The 27,654-nt window shown below is 46.7% G+C and overlaps 1 protein-coding gene across 6 annotated transcripts in view; it reads left to right on the forward strand.

Annotated features, from left to right (window-relative positions):
• SDK1 (sidekick cell adhesion molecule 1) overlaps window positions 1-27,654 on the forward strand; it is a 588,002-nt gene that overhangs the window by 488,438 nt on the left and 71,910 nt on the right. For 4 of the 6 annotated variants that reach the window (XM_077918733.1, XM_028706986.2, XM_077918734.1 and 1 more), the window contains exons 30-35: window positions 6,241-6,435; window positions 14,439-14,640; window positions 18,748-18,851; window positions 21,971-22,041; window positions 25,988-26,126; window positions 27,042-27,101. In XM_077918733.1, coding sequence (XP_077774859.1) covers window positions 6,241-6,435; window positions 14,439-14,640; window positions 18,748-18,851; window positions 21,971-22,041; window positions 25,988-26,126; window positions 27,042-27,101 — 771 coding nt within the window. The remainder of the gene's footprint in view (window positions 1-6,240; window positions 6,436-14,438; window positions 14,641-18,747; window positions 18,852-21,970; window positions 22,042-25,987; window positions 26,127-27,041; window positions 27,102-27,654) is intronic. The other 2 variants (XM_077918736.1, XM_077918737.1) reach the window with 1 other exon arrangement.

The following is a 27,654-nucleotide window of genomic DNA, read 5'->3' on the forward strand; positions in this document are numbered from 1 at the left end:
CCCCGCATCGGGGCTTTGTTCCGATGCCGGGCGGCGGGAGGAGGCGTTCCCGCCCCGCCGCCCGGCTTCGGGGCTTCGTTCCGATGCCGGGCAGTGGGAGGAGGTCCGAGGACAGTGGGGAAGACGCGCTGCGCTTCCCCGCTGTCCCGGAGATTTCCCTATGGGCTTTCGTCTTGCGAAGCAAGCCCATAGGGAAATTCGTTTTGCGAAGCGCCTCCAAAACGGAAAACCCTTTCGTCTAGCGGGTTTTCCGTCTTGCGGGGTACCACTGTACATAAATGTGAAGTCTGTACTTGGAGCAGAGCATGGATTGAAAAATCAGCTCAAAACAATGGTTGTGCGAAGCAGTCTCCAGACATGGCAATAATGCAGAAGTGAGATCATTCCATGGGAAAATTCTGCAACAAAAAAGAAGCAAAGACTGGGGAAACTGCTTGGGTGAAATCAAATGAGAGAAATCGATAGAGGTAAATGGAAAGTGTTCAAAGAGAAATTAATGTATGCCCTGGGGCTACAGAAGCAACATAGCAATAAATGCAGCAAGCATTTTAAAGGCCATTAAGACATGAGGAGTAGAAACTCAGTATAAAACAGAATTCAAAAGATTGCTGAACGTAGTAAAGAACATCACAATAAAAAAATAGAGGAATAGACTCAGCATAGAATGGAGCCTGGATATGTTATGAGGTTGCAACAGCAATACTTTTTCAAGGCATAGAAAGACTCTAATGTTTGGGGAAATAAATGATAATGATGAAAAACTGCCTGGCAAGGAAAGCCCTAGAAATACTTATGCAAGAATTTAGATACTTCCAGTTCTGCTGATTCATATGGGCAGCATCCAGAATTCCAGCTCACTTCTCTCCCTGCCCCAATCTCCTCCTGCTGCCACATTTTCCCTTCCGTGCCCTGGAGGTGAGCAGGTGAAGGAAGGGGACAGTGGTGGCTGTTATATTTTTACAATTTTGGGAGCGGGGAAAGAATGCATAAGAGCAAACCTGGTGAACCAGCCAAACCAATTCTTTGCTAACCTTGGCTGGGCAGTTAAGTACTGCCATTTTCATGTCCAAAGAGGTTGCTCTGTTGCTATAGAGATAAATGGGTGGGCCTTTTCCCAGTTCACCTGGCTGGATGCCATGTCATCCTAGGATGGAGAATAATAAGCCAAGGGGTACTGTGTGTGAGGGAGAGTTTTGGCTGGTTCTGGTGGCTGGAGAATCAGAGACATGCTTGCTCTGTGCTGAACCCAAAGTGGTGACTTGGAGCATCCCTGGAAAGGCAAATGTGTTTGGTTTTTAATGCTGTGAGCCCCCTCCATCCTGTGCTCAGGTTGTGTGTATGTGTAAACAAAACCATATACAGTGGTGCCTCGGGTTACATACGCTTCAGGTTACAGACTCTGCTAACCCAGAAATATTACCTCGGGTTAAGAACTTTGCTTCAGGATGAGAACAGAAATCGTGCTCCGGTGGCGCGGCAGCAGCAGGAGGCCCCATTAGCTAAAGTGGTGCTTCAGGTTCAGAACGTTTTCAGGTTAAGAACGGACCTTCGGAACGAATTAAGTACTTAACCCGAGGTACCACTGTATCCTAAAGATACCATAGCCTCCACTGACCTTCATTTCAAGGAAAACGAACCCTGGAAAATGGCAGGCACCCCTGAAGTCTTTTGCCACTCGGAGTTTGGAGTGGCGTGCGACAATATTGTGAGTTTGGCCACACACTGAATCCTTTTACGTGAGATCAGGGATGTCTTCCATTGAGTGGTGACAAGAGTGGGAAAGAATCTCAAGTGGATCCCAGTAGGAATCTCCATCCCTTACACACAGAGCCATGCGTGTAGAGGGCATGGATGGTGCCGTTTGCTGAGAGAATCCAAGCCGATGCTTATAATCAACCAGCTGAACGAGTGTTTGAATGCACTAATAGCTGAATATGCCGCTGTATCAATCCTGTACATGCTTGACTTGACATTATAGTTGAAGGGGAACAGAGCAAGAAATGAAACAGATCAAAACAGTTTGCTCTTGATAGCATGTGTACTTACTCTAATAACTTTATGGACTGGGGTTGGTTTCCTCGTAATGTTTTGTGTTTCCCCTTAAGGCTTTTGTTTTGATTCAGTGCTTACTTTAATTTCTTCTCCAACATTTGCACTCCTCGCGGCTTCCTACACATGACAGTGTCTTTCTCGCCCGACCCTTGCTTCCTTCAGCCTATTTTATCCCGTCTGAATCTTGCTGCGCCTTTTCGTTCTGCTTTCTGCATGTGTACAGAAACTGGAAAAGGTCAGAGCACACCCCTTTGGCACCTCCCTCGGTGTGATCTCTTTTCCAAAGCTTTAAAAATAGTTAAATAAAGTGCTGTAGCATTTGTTAAATTGGGCCTAGATTTCACATTGTGCCTTGTGAGATACACATACCTGGGCAGGCTACATAACATTTGCAAAGGGTAAAACTAAATAGATTCAGAATTGAGTCTCTCTCTCTCTCTTTCTGGTTGCTATACGAGCTGAGCGTAGTTAATGATCTCTGAAGATTGACTCTTTTTAATGTGAATGCCTAACAGCACCCAGCTGGTACAATGTTCATCTAATGTTCCTGTTAACATGATGCAGATTCCAAACAGATCAAAGAATGGGATGAATCCTTTCGCTCCTCTCTAGGTCAACTGCCAATTTCTTACATAGAATGTAAAGCCGGTATTTTTAAATACAAGTCATGCTGAAGCAAGAAAATATCCAGGTTTCAGAAGAGGTTTGGGCAGGATCTAAGTTACTTGTGCAATAAATGTGCATTGGTTTAAAATTGGAGCCTATTCCTTTCTTATAGATTGGGTGGGTGGGTGTCAGTTGCTCATTCCAGTTTAGTTCCTGTTCTGAACATTAGTGTTTGCTTGGTCTTGGCCTAAAAGGTGGGGCAGGAATTATATAAATAAATAGCAGCAATTTAAACAAAAGCTATATATGATTATGAGTTTGGGGGAGGTCAGTCTGGATGATATATTTGCATCCATTCCAGGCCTGTGATTCTGTATCTAGTAAAGGCTAGAATCTAGTAGATAGGCTGCAGAACCTGCCAAACCAGTTAAGATGATGGCTTTGCCTGGCCAGTTGAGGGCCCTCATCTGTATCCCAAAGAATGAGCTAGGTTGCAAGAGCTACAACTAAGTGATGTTGCTCTCCAGGAAAGTGGGGGTTAGACAATTCCCTCCACTCTCCTCACCTGGCTGGATGCCACATGATTCTTGTTAAAAGAACAATAGCCAGAGTTGTGTGTCTGTGTGTATGTGGAATGATGCTAGAAGCTGGAGAACAGAGACAATCCTAATGGGGAAGCAAAAATCTGTTTCGCTGTTAATGCTGTGGGCCCCTGCATCCTATGCTCAGGTTGCATATATGCATAAATAAAACCATATATCCTAAAGACGCCACAGTCTTCATTGACCTTCGTTCCAAGGAAACCAAACTCTGGGAAAAACACTTGGGGCCCCTGGAGTCTCTAAGCCACTCAGAGATTGGGGTGACATGTAACAATATAAGGGCAACATTAGAAACATTTGCACTTTTCTTAAGGGTTTTTTAGCTTTTTAAGTTGCTACGTTGGAGCTTTTGATCTTTTCATAATAATTTGTTTTTGGTCATTAAGGGCAGAGTCGTTTATGCTTGTTTGAAAATGAACCATATACCCATCTCTGTTTTGATTCTGGTTGTTCTCGCCTCGTAACCCTTCCTGGCTCCCACGCGTGGTTCAGGTGCTCTGGCAAAGCAACAACCCACTTTAGGTCCTTGATTTTACAGAGCCAAGTTTGAAAATCTATATTGCTCTTCTAATCTCTCATCTGTGCATTTCATAGTTCCAAAATGGGCCTCAGCCACTGGGCTTGCTCTCAACTCTTGTCTGCTGCAATTTGAGTATCAATGAAACATGGTCTTCTCCTCTGGCGCCTCTGAAGCAGCAAAGTATATGAGACGTGACTCACAATGACACTTTGACTGGGGAAACAAAAGAAGCATCCATTTTCTCATTCAGCTGCCACAAATTATCCTCTTTCCTCCAGGGTGGTGGTGGGGAAAGACAATGACATATAGGGAGAGGACTGGATATCTGCAAAAGCATCACTAGCCCCACTGCACACAATTACCACCATCTGTATCCCAATTAAGCTACAAAGCCTGCATGAGAATACATAGTATGGATGAAATTGGCTCTACAAAGTACATTCCAAATCCTCTTTTATTACCTCTCGCCTTGCCTCAGTCATCGATGCTACTCTTCAGCAGGAGATGCATGCTGTCCATCCAGCCTTTCCTTTCACCAGCATCCTTCTGCTGTTCTCCATCCATGAAGGATGCTCTCTTGCTTCCACTTTCCCTTTCTTTCATTGCAGTTGAAATTTGGCGAATCTCCAGACCGCAGCAGGGATATCAAGTTCCACGGAGGGGATGGGCATCAGTTTCATGTTTCTGCAGAACTCTGGAGTTCAAAGGACAGTCAGAGGGCTAGCAGATGTCTGTCACAGTCAAGACCAGCTGCTTCTGTTTGGGGTTTATTTGGCTGCTGTTCTCCATGCTCCCCACCATGTAACTTGATGGAGCATTTAACTGCTCTCGCTAGGAGCAAAACCATCCCTGCCATCCCAGACAGAAATTGATTTTGGAGCTCAACAGCTGGACTGGGTTTGTCATGAGCTGCAGAAGAAAGCGAGGCTGGCATGTTGGCAGGTGTTTGCAGAATGAGCTTGAGCAGTTGGTGCATCCTCCAACGAGTAGCTCATGAGGTGTTGTTGGATGCTACGCTGATGCAGATACTTGGACTCATAGAATAGTAGGATTGTAGAGGTGGAAGGGACTCCAAGGGTCATTGAGTCCAACCCTCCCACAAGGTAGGAACCACAGCTATAGAATCCCTGACAGATGGCCATCCAACCTCTGTTTAAAAACCTCCAGCTTGCTCCATCTCCCATGTGACAGGTTCCTCCCAGTCTCCTTTTATCCAGGCTAAACATAGCTCCTTCAACTATTCCTCCTAAGGCTTAGTTTCCAGACCATTGACCTGTTCTGGACCATTGACCTGTTCTGGACCATTGACCTGTTCTGGACTCTCCAGTTTAAGGAGGACATTGAGAAGCTGGAATGTATGCAGAGGAGGGCGACCAAGATGGTCAATCAATCAATAGACTTTATTTGTGATGCTATGGCTATTCTCTCATGCCCCTGGGCATCCTCTCATTGGTGTATAATGCAGCCCGCTCCACCCCCAATCAGTGGCGTAGCATGGGGGTGCAGGGGGGGCCGGCCGCACCGGGCGCAACATCTGGGGGTTAGGGTTAGGGGGCGCAAATCCACAGGTTAGGGGGCGCGAATCCACGGGTTAGGGGGTGCAAATTACTTGCCTTGCCCCGGGTGCTGACAACCCACGCTACGCCACTGCCCCCAATATAAGCCAGTCTGGGTCTGGTAGGTGATTGGAAGATCCCCTGGGATCTTTATATGCACTGCCTTCATCACCATGGTGGAAGAAAGCTTGAGTGCTGAGCAAGCAAATAAAATACCCCCCATACACACACCACTGCCTGCTTCAGCCACTTTGCTTGATTGTCCCTCAGACTGTGTAATGAGAGCTGTGGGTCTTTCTACTGAAAGAACTCTGAAAATGTACATTGGGCACAAAAATCTTGTCTGTGTTTAGGGCCTCTAAAGGTCTTCATCTCACCCAGGCACCTGTTATTTGAAGGGCTGCTGAGATCCCCTGCTCAGTCCCAGAGCCTTCTCCTCCTTCTCTGGGGGTTTGAGGTAAGGAGAGGCTGATATATTTCCTCGAGCATCCTTGCCTTGTCAAAATCCGCTCTGTGTGTGTATGTGTCTACTTTTGTTTGGTATCGGTGGCATTTTCACAGCACATCAATATGCTCGAGGAAGATGAAACTGTTCTCGTATCTCGCTCTTTTAAAGAATGAAATGTGAAACAAATTTCATGGTGGATTATCACTCAGAAGGGCTTTTCCATTCATCACCAAGCCAGTAATTTCCCAGATAATACACTGCATTGGGCGGGCGGTTGGAGGAGGGCGTGTGTGTTCTAAAGCTCAGCTGGTAAACACTAAAAGAAGCAAATTCCATTGTTTTGCATTCAAATAAATAAGTAATTAGGATGTACTAATAGTCTTGGCTCTTTCCCTCTACTGAAAGACTGGGGAAACTAACCTCTCCGTGTTCTTCTTGTCATTGTTCTGCGTTCAGGCTATCAAATCGCCTACCGTCTGGCAACCAGCAGCCCAAACAAGTTCACCACCGTTGAAGTTGGCTCCACCGTCAGGCAGTTTGTGGCGACAGATCTCCTCCCTGAGTCAGCATACATCTTCCGAGCGTCTGCCAAGACCCGGCAGGGCTGGGGGGAGCCTCTGGAAGCCACAGTCATCACCACGGAAAAGAGAGGTAATGGCAGCAGCTGCGGGGAGGGGGGGGTGTTGCAGTCATGACACTTTGTTTCCTGTTGTTGTCCAATGGTCCTCACCAACTCAGGGAACAACCATTGATGCTCCTGCAGGTGATCTCATTGATCAATTTGGGATAGAAGGGTTAAGAGGTTCCAGGAAGTAACCTGGACCTCTGTGGCTCAACCCATTCCATGCACTTAACCTTGCAGGGTTGCCTTTTAGAGGGTCAGCTTATTTGCAAGTAGGCCATGCTGGAGATATACGGTGCCTTTTGTAATAAAACCATTTGTTTGCAAACAATCAGTGAGCAGATGGGGATCAAACCCCCTTGCAGGCAATATTGACAGCACATAGCACTGTAACATGCCAAATGGAGGGGCAGGGAGGGGTACGTACTTCAAATCATATATAGCACCAATTAAGTCCGATGGCCCACCAGTTCCTAACCACGTCTGCTGCCACATCTGCTGCAACCTCCAAGCCCTGTGCGATCCTGGTGAAATGCCCTGAAATCTCGGGCATTTACAACCATCTGCATCTGTCAGGCATCTCTGAATGAGCAGTATCCGGTTCTCTTTAAGCCTATCCATGTGAGCATCCCCCCCCCCTTCCCCAAATAGACACTCTTCCATAGAATAGAAAGGAGAGTACTCTTGTTCTGGAAAGCATCTTTCCCTTCCCTGTCCAAGATAAAGCTAATTTAACAAAACTATGTGAGAGACACTGCTGTGTGCCTAATAGCTGCATCACATAATTTCCTTCTCTCTTGTAGCAATAACAATGGGCCCCATTACTGTTAAGCACTTAGGGTTCTCTGAATACAAGAGCCGCTGTATAAAATACAGCCTTCCCCCCTAATATATGGCCTTGTGTCCTGCCTACATCACACCCTGCTGAGCAATCAGAGAGAAAAGTAGTTAGGTTCCTAAGAACTGGATGGCATAAAAACACAAATTGACCGTGCATGTACTAAAATTAGGGGGCAACTACGCGCGAGGTTTGCTGTACAGCTATGCATTTAAGTGCAGGGAGGGTACTTGGAAATAAAACTCATACGTTTTTACTTCGCACCTCCCCAGCAGCGTCCATATAGAAGCATTTGTGCCCCACTTTTCAGCTAAAAGGGCTCCCAGTAGCTTACTTGCAATAAATTAAAACAAGACAGCCCTGCCCTCAGGCTTACAATCTTAAAGTGCAACATGCAAGGGGAAAGGGACAGGGAGGGGAGAGGAAGAAAGCAAACTCAGGCACCACTACTTTAATAGTAGCATTTGTAATGACCAGGTGGGCAGGGTCAGGGGGTGCCTGAGAGAGCAAGGCTGATGAATGAGCCCTGCTTCTCATCTCTCCCACGGAGGCAGCTGGGTGGAATAGGTTCTGCCAGGTGACAGCTGAGGGGAGAGTAGGCCTGATGGAGCTGGTCTTTCATTAGAATGGCAAATGGCCTAACATCTAAAGGCAAGCACAGACACGAGATGAGGATGAGCCAGGGAGGCACAGTTGACGGAGGATCTCGGAAATAGGTTTGCAGGATAAACCAGCATCTTTCCATATCGTGTGGCGTGGCTCTTGTTTTACTGTCACATTTGAGCAAAACTGGAAAGGATGCGGGTCACAGTCTTGCCACGCAAAATGGCAGCTCTGCATCCAGTCCCTTTTTCTTCTCTCTGTCATGTTTTGTAAGGTGATGACAACGTAAAAGCGTTTATTTCCCCTCCCCTGTTCCATATTCTAGGGTGCTGCTGTGGCTGGGCTGTGCGTATGGATGTGACCACATCCTGCCCTGTTTTCCCTTTGCAGGGGATGAGAAACTGGACGTGGGGTTGGTGTTTCTGATGACAACCCTATGATCAGCATCTCACTTTTTCCACCCTAAAATTGGGGTGGAGCACTTGGGAGTTAGACACTCCAAAATTTAAATTTCATTCACATTGGACTGGGAATTGGGCACCTCTGTAATCCTTTAAGCTCCTTTAGGAACCTATGTGTCAATCGGTTATGTAGAAATACAAAGCATGTCCTGAGCTCCTTATAGCCCAGTGCACTTGTTAAGACCAAAGCAGCCCTGGATTTCTATAATCCTATGGATTTCAGTGTTACAGAGATGCCCTTTAGGCTTTCGATGCAGCCTGCCCGGAGTGGAGCTGCGAGATTCTGCATGGCAATCCCTGCTGCTAACAAGAAATCACTTTTTCTCGCCCTGTTTGAAGGAGGGACAATAGACAGACTTTGTGCCCTTAAAAAAACAACACTGAAGGGGGACTGCAGGTCATGAGCTGAGGATACACTTGGCATTCGGGATCTCCCAGCTTCAGTCCCTTTCATAGACTCTCTGCTTGGTGGGGGGTTATTGTTGGCCTCACCTGCCAGAAATAATTGTTCTTGGGATTGCCTAAACTCCTGTGGGCTGGTACCATTTCCTACTAGCAGCTTTGGAGCTTATGGGGCAGTGTGGGAGGTTTTTGAAATCATCACGAAGAAAAGGACTGGAAGTCTTGCTTTCCTTGATCTGGAAGTTACAGTGAGTGCAGGATGCTGCAGCACGATTGCTGACGGGAGTGAGGCATTGTCAACATATAACTCCTGGGCTCAGATATCTGCTCCGGTTGCTTAATTGCTTCTGGGCCAAATTATATGCTATTAGCATATAAACTCCTTAACAACCTGGGACCCGTTTACCTACAAGATCACCTTCCCCCATCTGTGCCCACTCAACTTCTTTGATCAGTGGAGTTGGCACTTTTACAGGTGCCACATAATACCCCCCACATTATTTCAAAGAACTAGATTATTTAGTGTGTCAGCACCAGCACTTTGGAACTCCCTGCCAATTGATATCAGGCAGGTGCCTTCATGGAATTCTTTTTTTAGACAAGCCTACTCAAAAGCTCAGGACACGGGTGGCGCTGTGGGTTAAAACACAGAGTCTAGGACTTGCTGATCAGAAGGTCGGCAGTTCGAATCCCTGTAATGGGGTGAGCTCCCATTGCTCTGTCCCAGCTCCTGCCAACCTAGCAGTTCGAAAGCACGTCAAAGGGCAAGTAGATAAATAGGTACTGCTCCGGCAGGAACGTACCATATTTTTTGCTCTATAATACGCACCAGACCACAAGATGCACCTAGTTTTTGGAAGAGGAAAACAAGAAAAAAAATATTCTGAATCTCAGAAGCCAGAACAGCAAGAGGGATTGCTGCGCAGTGAAAGCAGCAATCCTTCTTGCTGTTCTTGCTTCTGGGATAGCTGCGCAGCCTGCATTTGCTCCATAAGACGCATACACATTTCCCCTTACTTTTTAGGAGGGACAAAGTGAGTCTTATAGAGCAAAAAATACGGTAAACGGCGTTTCCGTGCGCTGCTCTGGTTCACTAGAAGCAGCTTAGTCATGCTGGCCACATGACCCGGAAGCTGTTCGCCGGCTCCCTCGGCCAGTAAAGTGAGATGAGCGCCGCAACCCAGAGTCGGTCACGACTGGACCTAATGGTCAGGGGTCCCTTTACCTTTACCTTTTTACCCAGAAGTTTAGAAAGTTTGCATGCATTTTAATGTATTTTAGTCTGTTCTATTGTGGTCTAAACTTTCTATATGTTTTAAACTATGGCCGCTTGCAATTTTTTAGTGATAAATTTTATTGTTTTATCATTTTTGCGAACCGCTTTGAGGGGTTTTTTTCCTACCATCAAAGAGTATATAGATTTCATGAGGGAGAGGGAGAGAATGCAAGATGCAGCCCTGCTTCCTGCTTTAAGGTACACACATGAGAAGAGAGAATCCAACCCCCCTGGGGGACCAGCAAACATTTGCTTCCTCCAAAAGAATAACCCGGAGCACTTAAGCGCCAACCTTTGTATCGCCCCGTAAGGCTCCCGCCATCAGTGCCGAGGACTCTCTGAAGCTGATGGCTTTCTATTCTTCTGGCATCGTCTGCTGATAGAGGGCTGCTGAGAGGTGCTGAGCCATACAGCAAACATTCCCAGGGAGGCAGGGCAAGAGAGGAACTCGGGAGACAAACTCTTCTTTGCGGGAAGTGGCTGGAGGTTCCTGAGCCGCTGTGGAATCAGGAGCCAATGGGGTGGGATGGAACGAGTTGTTTAGAGGCGAGCCGCCGTGGCTTCGCTGATCAATGCCTGCTTTATTACATGCCACACATTTTAATCAGAATCGATAAGCTCCATGATAAACAATTAAACAATTATTCCTCACTCTATTGAGTTTTTCGGTTGAAATCAATGGGTGCTGCTTTGGAGAGAGGGTTGCAGGGTGGGAGCGCGCTAGTATGGCGTCCCTTCATCGTGTGAGAGGGTTAACCGTTTGCTGCCTCCAGAGATTTCCCGGCTGCTTGTGAGAGGCTGGCTTATTTAATGCTGGCGCTTCAGAGTGATTAAGTCCAGGGACTCAAGAAGAGTCCCTGCCTGCTTCACTCATCGGGCTTGCCCTAAAATGCTGCATGGCACTGCAGGGATATTGGCGCATGTGTGTGTGTGTGTGTGTGTGTGTGTGTGTGCAACACAGCCATGTGGGAAGTGTCCATTTTGCTAGGGGAGGCAAATCTCCTCAGCTTAATGCTGTCTATTCCAGGGTGGCGAATGAGCTGCCCTCCAGGGATTCTGCAGGACTCCCATCCAGTGGGGTAGGAAGGGGGGGTGGGGGCGGTGTGCCCCGGGTGCCACCACTGAAGGGTAAGTACAGTCATACCTCTTGTTACGTTTGCTTCAGGTTAAATCTTTTTAGGTTGTGTCCCACGGCGACCCGGAAGTACCGGAAAGGGTTACTTCTAGGTTTTGTCACTCGCACATGCACAGACGCTCAAAATGATGTCACGAGCATGCACAGAAGCGGCGAATCGTGACCTGCGCATGCGCAGATGTGCAGACACGGGTTGCATTCTGCCCATGTTGTGAACGGGGCTCCGGAACAGATCTTGTATGCTGTGAGAGGTGTGTGCTGCCAAAGCCAGCATAGATAAAACTCCAGACTTGCTGCCAGTTACAATCTTTTTGATTTATTTACAAAGTTCAAAAGAACATCTCCAGAGTTTCAAAGCATGTCCGACCCTGTCGGCAAAGATGCCTCGTCTGGTTTCTTTTTACGTTGTTGTTGTTGTTGTTGTTGTTGTTGTTTTTGCCCAACATGCAAGTCGGCGGAAACCCCGCCTCTGATTTCCTCTGTTCAAAGAATAACTAGTTCCGGGCTCAGCCTCCCCCCTCCCTGCCTCCTCTTCGCTGTCAGATGACAGACTACTAATTATCTCTTTCGGCTCTCTATAAGTGCTGGTCTCTCCCCTTAGCTCTTTACCCGTTTGCCTCTCCCTGACATATGCAACCAGAGGTACCACTGTATTTTAAAAACAAGCTTATTGAAGCTCCTCTCCGAGAAGTGGGTGTGGCTTCCCAGGTCCCGCGTGCCACCCTTCTTCCCTTGGGACCTTCACTCCACCCCCAACCCAGCTGGCCAATCGGCTGCGGGCTGCAGGCTGCGGGCGGGGCGAAGGCAAAGAAAGGGCTGATGCTGCCAAGGCTGACTTCCTGATGTTGCTGAGGCTGACGTCCTTAGCCCCCCGCCAGCAGCGGTTCGGTGTTTTGGGCTGTGGTGGCAGCCTGCCAAGGAAACAGTGGCCCGTGCGTGGAGGCCAAGGCTACAGCAGCCGCCAAGAATGGTTGGGTTCCGGGGAGTGCAGGCACCGCGGATGACCTCCTGGGCCGCTAAGCCAAAGCTGCTTATGCTCACAATGTTCAGCAAATGAACCAGAAAATAACACTTGCAACTGTATCTTATTTTTCCTTCTTTTAATAATTTGAATGTGGGGTGGGGTGACAAGAAATTTTCCGCACTGGGTACCACCTGACCTTGCTACACCTCTACTCCCATCGTTCCCGACCATTGGCCATGCTGGCTAGGACTGAGGGAAGCAGTTCAAGAGCACGCCATTGACTCCCCAGGGTTTACTCGGAGGGCTGTGGCTCCTTGTTGTCTTGGGCAGCGGATCATTCCCCAAATCTGCTCTTTGGAGTTGCCTGGGAACAAACAAGGGATGTTGCAGATAATCGTAAAGAGGAGTTCATAAAAATGCCCTGTTTCATTACTTGAACATTTCTTTTCCGCCAGGCCTTTGGCTTCAAATTATCTGTGGCCTCCTTGAGTGGGTGGGATGGGGTGGGATGCTTTAACCTTGCCCTTTATAAATATGAATGTGTTTTAGATTTTCCCTTTTTTAAAAAAAAAAATATTTTTGTTGAATTTTATCCATATAACCCAAATAACAGAATAGAACTTCATGAGTCAAACACACAAAAACTGAACTGAACTGAACCAAGGCTGGCATGGGATGTTATATTCATAAGAAGAAATAATAGCTCACATTCTTAGAACACGAGGGGAGAGTGGTGTTAGGGCTGGAATAATGTTGTGATTGGCATAAAAACAGAATGAACATGGTACGGAGAAAAGTTATATTGATCCAGGCTTTCTGTTAGCTGAATCTGGCCTTTTACAAGTGTGGGCGTCTGTTCCTTCCTCTCCATCTCACCTGCGTCACCTTTGGCAAACTGGGGCATCACCTCAGCGCTTGCAGAAAACACATTGAACTTGGCAGGGTGTAGGATCTAAGTGCTAGACTGGAGCGTGACGCCAGTGACGACTGGGGGAGGAGGGAGAATTGGAACAGAGGGCAAAAACCTGGGTGGAAGTATCTATGCAGGCTGGGAAATTGGAGCAGAGTTCAATAAGGAAATTTCAGTCTCATGCAGCCTCTGTTCAAGCCATGGCTATGGGCTTTCTCAGGCAAAGTTCTCCACAACCATTTCATCTCAGCCTCGCATTGATTCTACCTGTGGAAACCACAGGTGTTCTCTGACCTTGGTGACCCTTGCGAAGCCTCCTTTTTGCTTTCGCTTTCCTCAAGGCCCAGAGAAGCAAGGGCTGTTCAGCAGGGAGCAGAATTGCCTCTTCTAGCATTTTTAAAAAATCATTTTTATTTGATTTTGCAAATACAAGGTTATAAAAATCCAAATATAAATCCATATGCAGAGATTCCTCTGAATCTCGCAACTTCCCCCCCATCCCCTCCATGGGGTCCCATTTTGAACATTTACAACTGCATATTCCTCCAACGGCATTTCCGTGTGCTGCGCTGGTGCTGGCTCGCCAGAGCAGCTTCGTCACGCTGGCCACGTGACCCGGAAGTGTCTCCGGACAGCGCTGGCCCCCGGCCTCTTAAGTGAGATGGGCACACAACCCTAGAGTCGGACACGACTGGCCTGTACGGGCAGGGGTACCTTTACCTTCTTCCTCCATATAACTTTTATATCAGTCCATAATGTCCATGGTATTTGTTAAACTACAAGTGAAATCAAAATCCTGCCAGTGTTTCCATCTGCTTACAGTGGTCTCCTAAATGACTTCTAAATTTTCCCCTTTCTTTTATAAAGTTTTTGTCCTCTTGGTTTCTGAGTTTTCCAGTCAGTTTTGCCATTTTGACATAGTCCCATCAGCTTGGTTTGCAATTCCTCTCTGGTCTTCTTTCCATCTCTGTGCTAGTAGCATCCGGGTAGCTGTTGTTCCATACATAAAAAGTATTTTCTGCTCCTTTGGAATATTGATGCCTATAATTCCTAATAAAAAAGCTTCTGGTTGTTGTTTTTTTAACAAAGGTTGTTTTAAACATTTTTTTCATTTCATTATATATCATCTCCAAAGCTTTCATTACCATACAAGTCTGCCACATATGATAAAAGGTACCTTCTTTTTCTTTACATTTCCAGCAGATATTTGTACTTGTCCTATACATTTTTTGCTAACTTACTGGGAGTCAAATACCACCGGTACATCATTTTCATAAAATTTTCTTTCAGTGTACAACATGCCGTATTGCCTCTTTTATCATTTATGCAACAACATATGGAAGAACAAGTTGGGCTCAGTGTCACTGCATTTGGGGATCTTGTGTTTATTGCCTGCCATCTTAATTTTTTTCTAAGAATAACAACTTTTATATTTCATTCCAGAACGACCGGCTCCTCCCAGTGACCTGAAAGTCCCCCAGTCCGAAGTGACATCCCGAAGTTTGCAGCTACATTGGGTTCCTGGGAGCGATGGGTCTTCTCCGGTGCGCTACTTCACAGTGCAAACTAAGGAGCTTCCCAGCGGCGAGTGGCAAACATACTCTTCATCCATCAGCCATGAAGCTACCTCCTGCGCAATTGACAGGTACCACAGAGAATGTCACAGCCAGAAATGGCAGGAGACACAGCACACCTTGACCACAGGTAGCACCTTCTGACCTCGGAGGCCCAAAAAGACTCCTCTATCATTGTAGGAAGGAGGTCAATGGCACTGCTTCAGAATTTGAGGCACATTCAGCACACATGGCTTCCCCCAAATAATCCTGGTAACTGTAGTTTGCTATTGGTGCTGCAAATGATAGCTTTGTGATGGGGAAACTGCAGTTCCTATGATTCTTTCAAGAAAGTCATGTGCATTGAATAGACACATGTATGGTGTGGAACTGTCCATACTTGAAGACCTGACTTGCAAAGAGAGGATCAAGTGGCAACCCTCCACCCAGTTGCTCTAATGCAGGCCTGCTAAAGTGAATGCAGTGGTTCTGGGAGTGAATAGGTTTTGGGTTGTGGCTCTGAGAACTCATCCAGAATAAAGTAATAGGTTATTGATTACATTTGTACATATGGTTCTAGTCCTGGCACAAATCTGCAGTCCTGTGCCCCTCTTCCAACTCCACCTTGAAATCCCAGGTGCCCTTGAATGGTTTACAAGGACCCTGAGGTGGGTGGGTGTGATGGATGGCTTTAGGATTGGGCAAATTCACGGAGGAGAGACACTGGCACACTGGGTATTCTCTGCCTCAAGGGTCAGAGGCAGCAATGCATCTGAATACCAGTTGCTGGAAACTACAGGAGGGGAGAGGGCTCTTGTGGTCGGATCCTGCTTAAGGATTTCCCACAGGCATCTGATTGGCCACCGTGAGAACAGAATGCTGGATCAGATAGATGATTGGCCTGATTCATCATTTTAATCTTGCTTTCTTCTGTTCACATTGAACAGGATGCAGTAAAAGGGACAGCAGCTGGATTCTGTGGCACTGTGTTAAGTGGTGTACAGAGACATTGCTTTTCTTTAGCCTTAGGTTGACTGCAGATATGCAATGTGTAATGCTCCCCCATCCCAACCTTAAAGAAAGTGCTACTGATTCTAGTCTACAGCAGTAATATTCTGACAAATCAATGTAGGTGAACAAGTTCCATGCAAATTTGTGCTTTGCCTGGGTGTGGTAGCATGACGGCTGCTTGCAAAGATCCACCCTGTTCTCCCTCCAGTCTTGTTTTTTTTTGGGGGGGGAGCAGCAGCCCTCATTCTCAGCTGGACTCCGTGTGGAAAGTCTTTATCAGAGGGGAGGGTGAAATTTTAAACCCAGACAAATTGTTTTCCAATTGTTTTAACATGAGATAATTGGCAAACGGCTGGCTTTTCCTTCTCCTCCTCCTTTCCTTGCCCAGCCCTTCAGCAATGCAGGAAAACCCAGACCTTTGCAAAGTCCCTTTTTTGCAGCGATACTTGATATTCATTCCCCTCTGCTGCATTGAGATTCTGTCTCTGTGAGTTCCTTATCTTGTTTTCAGATGAAATGAGGGCAATTTTATCTGTATGGCCATACTGAGGAATAGAGAGATAACATCGCCCTGTTTAAACTGCGTTATCCAGCCTTCATTAGATTGTGCTGGAATTAAAATTCTTGAAGTGATTGCTTGCTGAAGCCACCCTGTACCTACAAGGAGACTTGCCACTTTCTGTTCATAACACACACACACACACACACACACACACACACACACAGCCCTCTGAAGGAAATGAGGCTCTTTTGAAAATCGTATTGGCATACCAGCAAAGGAAACTGCCTAATGGGATGCGGATCTTTGGCATCAAATTAGAAACTACCAGCTCACTGCAGTTTGAAAATGTTCAAGTGTGAGGAATTACTTCATCAGGCAATAATTTTCACCATCAAAATAATGGGCTGCAGGGCACAGGGGTGGTCTGTTTATTGAGCATTGATTCTGATGTGCTTACAGGGCTGTTACATGAAGTCATAGGCACCAATTCTATGGGACTGAGGACATCTCAGCCCTCCCTCCCAAAAAAAACTATATTGGGACAAGAATCTTGAGGTGCTGGGCCTTGCCTATATTGTTTTACTGGTACTGCTGTTGTGGGTTTGCCATGGATTTATATTCTTATACAGCCCAATGAATGTTGCGTCGTGTACATGTCTATGTGTGTGTGCGCACGCACATGTGTGTGTGTGCAGATTCTGAGATTTGTTTACTACGAGTTTAATGCAAAACGTAGTTTTGGCAAGGGTAAAAAACCAAAACCATATTTGTACATGTATGAAGAACTGTACTGCATTTGGAGAAGTGGAATGGACGAGCCCAAAGAGGGAGAAACGCACCTGGGCAGAGACAGAGGGAGAGATGTCTGTGTGATATGTTTGTGCATGAGTGAGTGACTGAGAAAGAGAGAGTGGTATTTGTGTGTTTGTGGTCTGTATGTGTGCAGCAGTGTGTGTGTGTGCATGAGAGAGAGAGAGAGAGAGAGAGAGAGAGAGAGAGAGAGAGAGATGACTAACCTGTATGTTTTCTTCTGCTCTTGGGGAAAGCTCCCTGTTGTTATTAGACTACAACATCCTCATTGTGTATATATTGGGTGTGGGTGTGTGAATATTGTGTGATTTCCACAAGCAGGACCACCAGGACATAGCTGACTTCCCAGGGCAAGTCTGAGGTTTTCCAGGAGGAGCGGAAGTGACTATATTCTCATTAGTTTTGTATTGTGCCACACAACCATTTTTTTGATTGGTACACACAGCACTTCCTCAATATTCTCAGTGTATCCACTAGCCCAAAAAAGGTTGGGGACCCCTGTCCTGTTGTGAAAGAAGTGATCAAATAGCAGCTATATCCTACGGTCTAACAGGACAGCTGCGCCTTTCCCACTTCCCCGTTCAATCCAACGGAGAAATGTAACTTGCAGACCCACAGGTTGCTATCCCTCTGCAATTTCCATGATTGCAGCAACTCTAGAGCATGCATGTGCATAGCAGCCAGTCTCCCGTCTTCATTTTTATTCCCCCCCCCCTCTTCTTACCAAGATCCAAGGAGGGGCAAATGTGTCGCCAGGTTCCTAAGAGCATTTTCCCTGCGGAGGCTGCTCAGAGCAATTTAGCACACACTGTCCATCACGCCTCTGTTTTATCCCACCACGTTTGAATATTCCGTCCCTGGTAATCTTATCTGCATTGCTCCTTGGCCCTCCAGGACCAAGCCCAGCAACTGGCTTCAACCGATTAATTAGCTAAGCCTATTACGCGGGACTCTGGACCCGAGCAGACCTTGTTAGCGACTCAAAGGGAGCCTCCCGCTGGCTATGCTGGAAGCTCTGCTGAAGTCACCTCAGCTGGAAGTCAGTCTTTGCATATATTAAAGTCACTGAGTACACAGAAAGCCTGCAGGGAATCCCCTGTCACTGTCTGTGTTAAATAAGCTGAGTAACACTATTAGTTGGAAACACAACCGCGATTAAAAAGCAGCACTCCTGGAGCACAGTCTCCTAGATTAGCCAAGATCCTTGTGGCTGGGAGCCCACATCATCTGTTCATCTGTTCTTCCATTTGCTCTGCTTGCCCTTGGATTAATCCACTGTTGTCTCCTGCAAGTGGAGCAAGGGCAGGTGTTATTTGACCATCACCGGGAAAGAAAGGTCATGTTGAGGTTTGTGAGCAGCACTTGAGAAACAGGAACCCTGCAAAGGGGGTGTTTGGGTTTCAGCTCCTGCCTCTGAACTGGATCAAAAGAGCCTGGCTGCAGCTAGATCAGGCCAAAGGGGGCCCATCCAGTCCAGCATTCTCTTCCACGCAGCAGTCAAACCCAAAGGCAAGAAGGACTGGAATATGACTGTGGTGCACTCCCCACCTGCGATTGCCAGCCGTGATGTTCCAAGGCATACTGCTTCTGACATAGAATGCAGCCATTGTGGCTGTTAGCCATTGATAGTCCTCTCCATGAATTTGCCTCCACCCCCTTGTAAAGTGATCCAAATTGGTGGCCATCCCTGCTTCTTGGGGAAGCAAATTCCACAGTTTAACATGGTGCAATAGCGTGGCTTCAGGAAAAGGAAGACATACTGGGTAATACAAGCTGCGCTTACAATATTTGTTGTGGGGAGAGCTGCTCCAGGCAGCTGTGGATAGCCAGAGAGAAGGACTGATCCCCATTCTGTTAACCCTTTCCCATTTTGCAGACTCAACCCATTTACTTCCTACAAGCTGCGCCTGAAAGCAACCAACGATATTGGAGACAGCGACTTTGGAGCCGAGACGGAAGCAGTCACAACGCTGCAGGATGGTAAGGGCGCCCCAGCTCAAAACTGAGCATAGCTGTTTCTCTTTCACAGTAATCCAGGGGACCCCCCCCCAGTGCATTCGGTCCCAGCATTGCACCTCAGGATTAGGGGACAGGAAGATGCATAGGGCTAAAGCTCACCATTTGGGCACTATTGACAGAGGCAGTAGCACAGTTTAGCCTCCTCAACAGCGAACTGCCCTGCAGTGCCTTCAGATAATGAATCTTGCTGATTTAAACCCCGTTTGATTGTCTTCCAGGTTCTGTGCTAACGAACCATTATCTTTCCTGAAATTGAATAATTTAACAAGGAACATTAAAAATGAATGTAGAATTGAGCCTATGTTTGGAGAACTTTCTCCAATTGTTTTCACTCCAAATCCACTTTCAGGCTGCAGAAGTGCTAAACGATTGAATGAGAGGGGGGGAGAGTGCATGTCCAGCAAGCACAAACATTTTAGACTGCTAGTTTGTACAGGCAAAAAGCAATTTACAATTGCAAAGTGCTTCTCCCCCTACCCTTTTGTCTCGGATGAGTTTCAGGTGCTTTTTGTTCAATAATAATAAATGGAGTACAGTAATTGTTCGGTGCATGTGTACGGTTGTTTGATGTAGACATGAACTTTCCTATTCAAGGCAGTCTTTAAGGTATCATGGGTTAGGGTACAGAGCCACATCCACATCCCCAGTGGACAGGCAGAAGGCGAAAGGAAAGTAATTGCCTGATGGTAAGACTGAGGAAAGGCAAGACAAGGTGGTAGCAGACAGGTGCATGAGCCAAAAGGTACACTGATAAACAATCTAGCAGGTCAATAGAGAAACAGGTACACTGGTCCAACAGGAACTTTGTCTTTCTCGGGAGACAAGATGCTCACATTGTGAAGAATCAGGCTGAAATCTGAGGCTCCATAAGCGCAAGTGAAACCACAACGGTTTCTTCAGTCGACCAACATTGCTGAACCAGTGAGCTTCAGAGGATACAACTTTTGGCAAGCTGTCCTGCTGAAACACAGGCAATGGCATGCTTGGGCCCAGTCAGTAGAACCTGTGTGTGTGTGTGTGTGTGTGTGTGTGTGTGTGTGTGTGTGTGTGTTTGAGATTCCTGGTGTGTTATTGGGAACAGATCTTGATCTGAGATGAAGATGCATGCCCAGATCTTTCTCCAGCATTGCATTGGGAAGAGAGGTATTACAGAAAGCATCGAATGGAGCTGGGTGGAAAACGTGAGCTCACTCCTCTCAAAATCTGTGACTACACTTCAGATCATGTCCCAACCCCCTTCATTCCAGGACAGAAGGCTTATGTGCACCCTTTGCCTTGCTCTTTCCAGGCAGAGTCTAGCACTTTCATGCCCCATGTCCAGGCTTCCCCCCTCCCTGACCTTTAGTGCTCAGTTGAAGCAAACTCAGTTCAGGTTTTCTGCAGATTGAAGCTCACTCTGATTGAGTGGGTTTTTGCTGGCAAAGCATTGGAGGTTGGGGTAAGTGCTCAGACATGGAGCTTTCAATTGTAGACTGTGCCTGGAAAGAGCAATGTGTGGATAAGACCAAGCTCTAAATGTGTTCCCACTGCACCTCTGCTATTATCTACCCCTCCCTGCAAAAGAGATAACAGAGGTTGGGGGGGGTCTAACTAAAGGATGCTAATGAATCCTGTCTATTAACACCACCACCCCTTTCTTCCTGCGGAAAGCAGGAGTGGGGACTTGCAGGGAAGAGGGTGCTCTGCTTCACACATTTGGACTTTTGCAATGCTCAAATAGTTTTGGAGGAGGAATTCAGGAGTGAATGGGTTTGCAGATAGGAGGAAGCTTGAGCGGGGTGTGTCCATTGCATCCCCCCCCCCATGTCCAAAGAGCTTCTGGATTGTGGCTGTAATGTGGAGGATACTATTCCTCTTGGACAGCAACTCTGCAGTTGTAAAGACGAGTGACTCCAGTTTGTGTGGCTTTCATGTGTCAAGTTTACTTTGGATCATCTTTGTTTTAAAACCCGCATTGGCTGCGGTGTACATTCAGTGTCTCTTCTGAAAACTCTCTGATATTCATAAACTCTCCGTTAAGAGCATTCATAAGTGATGCGCAAAGTGCATGATAGCTTAAGAAGCCCCTCTTAGCATAACACATGAAAAACAGCATGCATGGGAGCATCTAGTTCTGTTCTCTGGACAGGCAAATCAACTGCAAAGTTGAATGCCTGCTGATTCCAAGTTGGAAAAGTTGTTTAAGTAAAGCAACCCTCACTGAGCATATTGTCAAGAACTCCATAATCTGAGTTTTACCTGAGATGATCATAAAATGCCTGGCTGTTATAAATCCACCAACATCAGGGCGAGCTCCTTTGAAAATAAACCATTTGCAATGCAAATGACCCTGCAACTATCTTTGGGCTTCCAAGCAAGCTTTGGGCTGGTGTTTCTCCCTGTGTCTCCTGGGAATTGGATGTAAATGGAGTTTCAAAGGCAGGGGTAGGGTCTGTGGCTCCATATCAGGAGGCAGAAATCCCCAGAGGTGTCCGCAAGCCTTGGGATGTGCTGAAAGTTGGCCTTTGAATCCCATCCTTATCTTTAAGCTGCCACGGTTTGTCTCATCTCTCTCTCTCTCTTTTGCTGCAGCAGACTAGCGCAGCTGATGTTCTGGGGGTCATTCCCATTATATATGTCTACATAGATAGATATATCCTTCCCAAAGTGCACTTCGGGTTGAGTTTTGGAAAACCCAGGGCCCCCACTGGCCTCTATACAACAGAAATGATTAACTGTAAAAGCTGCTCACCTCCTCAGCAAACTCAGAGGATTTATTTTGCTGAGCAAACCCGCTGCGGCTAGTGGAGCATTTTAGTGTGGAGAGCTGGGAGCGCCTGATAAGCTTCCCCGGCTTTGTCCCTGATACATTCTGTGCATTTGCTGCACAGGTAGGATAGATGCTCAAAGCAGGTTTAGGCAGCTGGGCCTCTCATAGGTGGGGGAATGGCGGGAGGGAGGCCCCCACTCGCTCCTTTGCAGCACAGCAGTGCCTCTGTGGCAAGCCAGGCGAGGAAGAACTTCCAGCAACAGAACGCGTTCTCTGCTTCTCTGCTTGTTTCTCACGTTAATGCCTGTTTCCTTTATATATCCATATTTAGTTCCAGGCGAACCACCAAATTCTGTGTCTGTGACCCCGCATACCACGTCTTCTGTCCTCGTGCAGTGGAAGGTTAGTAGCATATAAAAGTTGGGGGGGCGTCTCTTGACCAGGGGAGCGCAGAAAAGCAGGCTCTTGGGAAATACACAAGGGCTGGCGGTCCAAACGATTCCTACCTTTTTCCAGTCACTCGTGGGGGCAGAGGGGAAGTTGCACACCTCTAACCTTCTGAGGAGGGCGCAAGACTGAAAGCCCACAGCCACCGATGCCGTCCCAGCCAAGACCTTGCATGCAGACGCACCAGAATTTGCCCTGAGACCACACACTTTGGTTGAGTCTCCCTGCAATTCATCACTATCTATGTTAACAGTTGCTGCTGTCTCACTGATGTCTATTGCGCTGTGGCTTAGCTTGCGCAGAAGACCTTGTTCATGCAGCATTAACACTCTCAGTTACAACGTGCTGAACAAATGCAAGGTGTGTTGAATGTTTTCACCCAAGGAGGTGTGTGTAGGCATCAATCAGCAGCTCACCTCCCAGTCAGTTGTATAATGGAAGAAACGGAAATGCAGACAGAGGACCGCGAAAGGCCACGTGTTAGGAATAAAGGCCGGTCCTGTTGATAGATTTTGGGTAGATAATACATGTGAAATAGGTGGCAGTTTAGATAATTGTGTGCTTTTTATTTCATGAAAATGTAATGGGATAGTTGCACTCGAGCCACATCGAAAGAACTGAAGGCAATTACATGTCATTACCACGCTTATGTTATTTGGGTGCTCAGCAATTTAGACGCGAGGTAGTTTTCAGATGAAAAAATGTAAAATAAGCTTAAACTAGCTAAATGCTGAGGAAACACAGTCAAAACAGCAGTTATCATAGGTTACCCAGCACAAGGCAATGTTTTAACATGCTGTTTGGAAATGCATTGAAGCTTCTCAGCTCATTGTTTCGACCCACATTGGAATGAATTGAGACTTCTTTGTAGAATGAGGTGATGGTTCTGTAGTTCATGAGTGATTTCAAAACCCCTTTAGTGTTAAATTTAACTTGGGCGCTTTGTTCTAGTCCATTTCTGGTTTTGATCCAATAATTTGTCCAAATTTTGCAGTGTAAACAAATAGCCATTCTCACTCCTCCAGACCTGGCCGGCTGCTACTCATAATCACTTTTCCCTGCCTCTGCAGATCCTCTGGGCCTCTCGTAGAGATAGACAGAAAATCCTAAATAATCCATTACCATCAAAAGCTGGGTTTTGTCCATGAAAGTCGGATAAGAGCAGGATGCCCTGACCTTTCAGCAAAGTACCTTTTCCAAGGCAGAAGTATGATTATCAGGGAGGCAGAAAGGAAAGAGCTTCCCTTGCCATTTATCTCTTAGGTCCCTTTGTGCCAGGTATCTAAATAGCTTCTGATTCTGACATAAGATCTGGACTCCAGAGGGAATCCTGCTTGCTTGCCTTTTAATCGGGCTTGATGTGGATCAGGAGGCTTTTATGAGGGACAGGAAAAATAGAAATTGGGGGCGGGGGGGGGTTGCTGTGGAGCCCTCGTTATCAGAAACTTGATTATCAAAAACTACTTGTTAATTGAACTGGCTGCATTTCCCCTACGTAGATTCTGATCAAGGCAGCCCTATGTAAACAGCCCTCATTCTTATTCACATTTTTAATTAACCAAATGTTACGGATGGTCCCCCAGGCTGTTCAAAAAGTTGGCCTCAGGCAGATGACACAAGACTGTATCGAAATACGTTACTTGCAAGAGTCCTTGAGGCCTCGAGATCAACCCCAACCTGGAATTAGGAGAGCAAATACAATATTCAGAGCCCCAGAAGTGATAAGAAGTTATGGGAGTCTGAAATGAGACCATGCTATTTTATTCCAGGGGCTGCAGTATAATAGACCCAGGTGTTGGAGGAAATAGGAATGTAAAGAATACAAATCTTTTACTTCATATATGCATGTCTGTACTGGAGTCAAGCTTAATGCGTTGTAGAAATGGAAGAGACTATTCCTGGCCCACCTTGACTGCACCAAGCATATATTTGGGAGATGAGGCAGACACATGCATGAAGAAAGCGATGGATGTGTGGACCCAATTCATCCATCAGTACAGGACCGGTGACTGGGAAGGTGGAGTTGCTGTAATCCATAAGGGTTACATGTCTCTTTTAATGAGTTCCCTGTCTAAGATGCAGCCACGTTGAAGCACGGATACAGCTAGTGTCAAGCAACTGAGCCACAAGAGGGATTCTGCTCAGCTCCCTATTGCCCTGCTGCTTCACAGCCTCCACTACCAAGGTGACAGGTGCGATGTTGAGGATCTCTGGGTAGGCTTCAGTTACAAATGCTGACGTCTCCTTAATCAGCGCAGCTCAGGATTTCACAGACACTGTGGCAACCATGGGTCTGTCTCAATGTTTGTTAGGCCCAACAGCTGCTGCAGTTCATACATTGGATCCAGTTTTCTGTACTGGACAGGATGAAGTTGATCTTTGGGGAAGAACTCCTTGGTGCCTCTTTATCATTGGCAGTTCTCAGCCTGGTTGAGGTTGGACTTGCTCTTATTTCAAACCTCCTTCACGTGGTTAAAAGCTCAATTGTGATAGTCCGCACACACCTCAAACTTAATGGAGTCAGATGGTCTTCTGTTGGCCCTAAGGGAGCATCCAGTTTACTCTCTGTTATCTTTGTGAGTTCCTGGAACACACAAGCTGTTGGCGCAATAGCTCCACAGAACCCCCTTCCCTGTTTATCAGAAGTCATCCGTCTCCCTGATGACCTACAGAGTTGCAAGGAACATAGCAGCAGAGACAGCGTCTAGAGCTCAGGTGGATGAAAACTTATGACATTTCTGACTGCACGTGGCTCATGCCCAAACATTCAACTGAGTTTTCTTGGGTGAGGAAAGAAATGCCCCAGCTTAGCCTCTATCCTTGTGGGATGCTGGTGGCATGCCGTGATATTACTGCTTAGTACTTTGAGGATAAAATCACTGAGATAATTCCTGGCCTGGATTCTGCTTTGGGATCCAGGTCCAAAGCAGAGTCATCATCCAGAGTGTCATCTTGGATGACAATGAGGACTGATGAGTGCTTGCTTGGCCCTTGTCCTTGGCTGGTGAAGCCTTGTTGAAGGTTATCATTAAATGCATATTGTGTGAGGGAGTAATGCAAGACCTCTATTATCGAAGCCACCACTCAGCCCCTTGACTTGGTGAAATTATGCACTAGTTTCAAACTTTACATTCCTAGCCAAGGTTGGCAAGTGGGCCATCACTTAACAACTCTGTAAAGTCCCAGATGAACTGGATCCATTTTTGACTTGCGTCTCAGGTTTGGGATGGAAACCACCTTTGTCACTCTTGTTGATGTCCTGTTGGCATAGATAAACCCTATGTGACAACCTTTACCTTCAGGAAGCATGATCCTGGATCTGCCAGTGACCTTTGACTCTTCTTCAGTGGTTCTGCTCCTAGCTGATGGGGCGATTTCACAAGAGATTGCTGGTTTTCCCTGGAGAAGTTTGCCATTGGGATCCCATGTGGTCAGGTCAAACTGTATTGCCTCCATGTGGCTCCATCTTGTCCCCCTTGCTTTTCAACATCTAGCTGAAACCACTGAGTGAAACTGTTCAGGCAGAGAGGCTCCCATATACGAAGTATTGCAAAGGATGATGGGATGGGATTCTCAAGTCACCTCCCGGACTGTGTCCCAGCAACCTTTTAGGTACAGGACAGCTTGCATGTTGCTGTGCCTCATGCCCCAAGCAACTTCTTGGAGATGCTTGTGGTGTCCTGGATAGTCTCTTTCATGTCCTTTTGACTTTGCAAGGGATGCTCCTTTTGGGTCATGCAATGAAATATCTTGGGCTAGTACCAGGGCATCTCCACTTCATCTTAAAGCAAGTCTGCATGGATGACTATTTTAACAACCAACATTTAGGCTGAATCTCATTTATGGACTAATACTGGGCACAAGCCTTACCTAACCAATTTTTCCCTGGGACATTTTGCAGCCTCCAAATGCTGAGAGCCTGAACGGTCTTCTATTGGGATATCGCATTTATTACCGGGAGTTGGAGTATGAGAGCACGGTCCCAGGACTGGAGTCCAAGGTCATTAAAAACCCTTCAGCTTTACGAGCAGAGCTTACAGGTGAGCAGCCAGTGGGGTGTGTGTCTTCCCCCCACTTTATGCAGTCCAGTTATTTATCATTCAGCTCAGTCTCCAGTGGCTTTAGAAGGGGCACTGAAATGTTTGGCATCTGCATCAAGATGGGCAAGTGCTGAAAATGGTTACTGGGGAAAAAATAAGAGGAAGACAGGCACATGCTCCGAAGCTCCCTCTGCTAACTGGCTGGTGGATTTACGGTATCTCCAGTGGGGTCACTCAGGGGGCCTGCTGTCCTTCCTCTCCCACCTTCAGTTATTGCTTCCTGCTTTCTGCTGTTTCCATGTTGTGGCTATCTCGATAGTAAATCAGGTGTTCAGAGCTCCATCAAATTAATGGCTTTATTGATTGGGAGAGAAGAGCAAAGGGTGGGGGGAGTGGGAGACCCTGAGCCATGCCAGTCAGAGCATTGTCTGCCACGCCGTCAGAGGCGCTGCTCTCTGAGGATGTTGCAGACAGTAATGTGAACAAGTAAATGTATAACATGGAATTTCCAGGGGGGTGGGGTTGTCTTTCTGTCTCCTTGGTTCACACTCTCTAGCACAAATTCCCTGTGTTCCAGCCCTGGCAGGATCTGGAGGGGGCCTTCTGCCCTAGAGCAGCCTTGCCTGGTGCCTGTTTGTTCCGCGACTCTAAGGACATCTCACGCTTCCTCATATTGCCTGCTTGTTTGATTTCTCTCTGTGGCAAGGAGGCTGAGCAAGCCCTCGTGACTGATGATCTTTCGACACGTTATCTAGAAAGTGATGTGGCTTTTATTGCCTGTCAAGGTGCAGTCCTCAAGCTTAAAGCTGTCTCTGCGTGCGCCGCATCATTTCCCGCTGCCTGTGCTGTACATCATGTGCAATAACTGTTTTCCTTGCCCTCTTAACAACTTTCTGCTTTGCTTACCCTGAATAGCCCAAAGCAGCTTCAAGACAGTGAACAGCAGCTCTGCATTAACAACGTATGAATTAACACGTAAGTGCATGTGGATGTACAGACACACACACACACACACACAGAGAGAGAGAGAGAGAGAGAGAGAGAGATGCAATCCTGGGGAAGAGGCGAGATTCCTGGGGACCTTTTAGGGCCTTATTCCAGGGCCACATTAACACCATACTTTTAATGTGTTGTGATACCGCTTCAAACAACCATGCTCCCCCAAAGGATTCTGGGTGCTGTAATTTGTTAAAGGTAATGAGCACTGTTAGGGGGGTTGGTTGTTAAACCACTGTGGGAATTGTCACTCTGGGAGGGGAATAGGGGGTCTCCTGATAGCTCTCATGAATTTTCATGAAATCTGTCCGCAGTGATTTTGTGGCATGCCTCAGTCCCGTTTTCTTGCACGTTGCCTGGGAAATATTATCACCCTTCCAACAGCAAAAAAACAAACAAACCCCGAAACAAATGCTCTTGTGTATGAACTGGCAGGAGTTTGAAAGTCCGTAAAAATGTCTGTTTCATATAATATATCAGATGGTTTTATTTATTATGCTGGCAAAATTTAAGCAGTAAATCAGATACCATC

Source organism: Podarcis muralis, chromosome 14 (genome assembly GCF_964188315.1).
Source record: "Podarcis muralis chromosome 14, rPodMur119.hap1.1, whole genome shotgun sequence".
Lineage (NCBI taxonomy): Eukaryota > Metazoa > Chordata > Lepidosauria > Squamata > Lacertidae > Podarcis > Podarcis muralis.